Source organism: Coturnix japonica, chromosome 25, assembly GCF_001577835.2.
Source record: "Coturnix japonica isolate 7356 chromosome 25, Coturnix japonica 2.1, whole genome shotgun sequence".
Classification (NCBI taxonomy): Eukaryota; Metazoa; Chordata; class Aves; order Galliformes; family Phasianidae; genus Coturnix; species Coturnix japonica.
Genome location: NC_029540.1, coordinates 319,898 through 322,211, shown reverse-complemented (window position 1 = coordinate 322,211; position 2,314 = coordinate 319,898). Strand labels below are relative to the sequence as shown.

Sequence of the window (2,314 nt, the reverse complement as noted above, 5' to 3'; positions counted from 1 at the left end):
TGGGGTTGGGATTGGGGTTGGGGTTGGGTTGGGATTGGGGTTGGGATTGGGGATGGATTGGAGTTGGGTTGGGATTGGAGTTAGAACTGTATGGGATTGGGATTGGGATTGGGGTTGGATTGGGATGGAGTTAGGATTGGGGTTGGGTTTGGGGATGGGTTGGGGTTGGATATGGGATTTTGGTGGGGATGGGTTGGGGTTGGATATGGGGTTGGATTGGGATTGGGGTTGGTGTTGGGATTGGGTTGGGGTTGGGTTGGAGTTAGGATTGGGGTTGGGTTGGGGTTGCATTGGGTTTGGGGATGGATTGGGGTTGGATTGGGATTGGGGTTGAAGTTGGGGTTAGAACTGTATGGGGTTTGGGATTAGGGTTAGGGTTGGGAATGGGGTTGGGGCTGGGATTGGGATTAGGGTTTAATTGGATTGGGTTGGGGTTGGGATTGGGGTTGGGATTGGGGTTGGGGTTGGAGTTGGGATTGGGTTGGGGTTGGGTTGGGGTTGAGGTTGGGGTTGCATTGGGTTTGGGGATGGATTGGGGTTAGAACTGTATAGGATTGGGATTGGGTTGGATTGGGATGGAGTTGGGGTTGGGATTGGGATTGGGGTTGGGTTGGGGTTGGGTTGGGGTTGGGGTTAGAACTGTGTGGGATTGGGATTGAGGCTGGAATTAGGGCAGATTGGGGTTGGGGTTGGGATGTGGTTGGGGTCAGTTTGGGGTCGGTTTTGGGGTGGGTTTTGGGTCAGGTTTGGGGCCGTTTGGGGTCAATTTGGGGGTCAGTTTTGGGGTCAGTTTTTGGGTCATTTTGGGGCCATTTTGGGGTCGGTTTTGGGGTCAGATTTGGGGTCGGATTTAGGGTCAGTTTTGGGGTTTCTTTGTGGCCGTTTCGGTGTCGATTTAGGGTCATTTTGTGCCCTGTTTTATGCCCCCCCCATCCCCAGCTCGCAGTTCTTCCTCCCATCCGCCGGGGGGCGCCGTGACGCGTCGCGGTTGTTGTTGGTGGTGACGGACGGGGAGTCGCACGACGGGGAACAACTACCGGAAGCGCTGAGGGCATGTGACCGGAACCACGTGACCAGGGCGGGAATCGCCGTGAGTTGGACGGGGGCCAATCAATGCAAAGCAATGCAATGCAATGTAATGCAAAGCAAAGCAAAGCAATGTAATGCAATGTGATGTAATGCAATGTAATGCAAAGCAAAGCAATGCAATGTAATGTAATGCAATACAGTGCAATGCAGTGCTGTGCAATGTAATGCAATACAATGCAATGCAATGCAATGTAATGTGATGTAATGCAAAGCAATGCAGTGTAATGCAATGTAATGAATGCAATGTAATGCAATGCAATGCAATGCAATGCAATGCAATGCAATGCAATGCAATGCAATGCACCACAATGCAGTACAATGCAATACAATGCAATGCAGTACAATGCAATGCAATACAATGCAATACAAGCAATGCAATGCAATACAATGCAATGCAATGCAATGCAGTACAGTACACTGCAATGCAATGCACCACAATGCAATACAGTACAATGCAATGCAATGCAATGCAGTACAATGCAATGCAGTACAATACAATGCAATGCAATGCAATACAGTACAATGCAATACAATGCAGTACAGTACAATGCAATGCAATGCAATCCATTGCAGGTGCTGGGTCACTACCTGCAATACAATGCAATGCAATGCAGTACAATACAATGCAATGCAATGCAGTACAGTACAATACAATGCAATGCAGTACAATGCAGTACAGTACAATGCAATGCAATGCAGTACAATACAATGCAATGCAATGCAATGCAATACAGTACAATGCAATGCAATGCAGTACAATGCAATGCAATGCAATCCAATCCATTGCAGGTGCTGGGTCACTACTTGCAATACAATACAATGCAATGCAATGCAATGCAATGCATTACAATGCAATGCATTATTGCAGGTGCTGGGTCACTACCTGCGCCGGCAGCGCAGCCCGCAGCGTTTCCTGCGCGAGGTTTTGTCCATCTGCAGCCGCCCCCAGTTCTGCTTCAACGTCAGCGACGAGAGCGCGCTGCAACGCATTGCAGGGGTGCTGGGGGACAGGATCTTCAGCATCGAGGGTCAGTGGGAACATAGAGACCCATAGCCACACATAGGGATCCATAGGGATCCATAGGGACACACAGGGACAATAAGGACCCATAGGGACACATAGGGACCCATAGGGACACATAGGGACCCATAGGGACACACAGGGACAATAAGGACCCATAGGGACACATAGGGACCCATAGGGACACATAGGGACCCATAGGGA

General features: G+C 49.7%; 1 protein-coding gene across 1 annotated transcript in view; it reads left to right on the top strand.

Annotated features, from left to right (window-relative positions):
* Positions 1-2,314, top strand: part of ITGA10 (integrin subunit alpha 10) — a 31,328-nt gene that overhangs the window by 14,090 nt on the left and 14,924 nt on the right. Inside the window, exons 5-6 of the mRNA XM_032449150.1 lie at positions 940-1,090; positions 1,958-2,117. Of these exons, the coding sequence (XP_032305041.1) occupies positions 940-1,090; positions 1,958-2,117 (311 nt within the window). The remainder of the gene's footprint in view (positions 1-939; positions 1,091-1,957; positions 2,118-2,314) is intronic.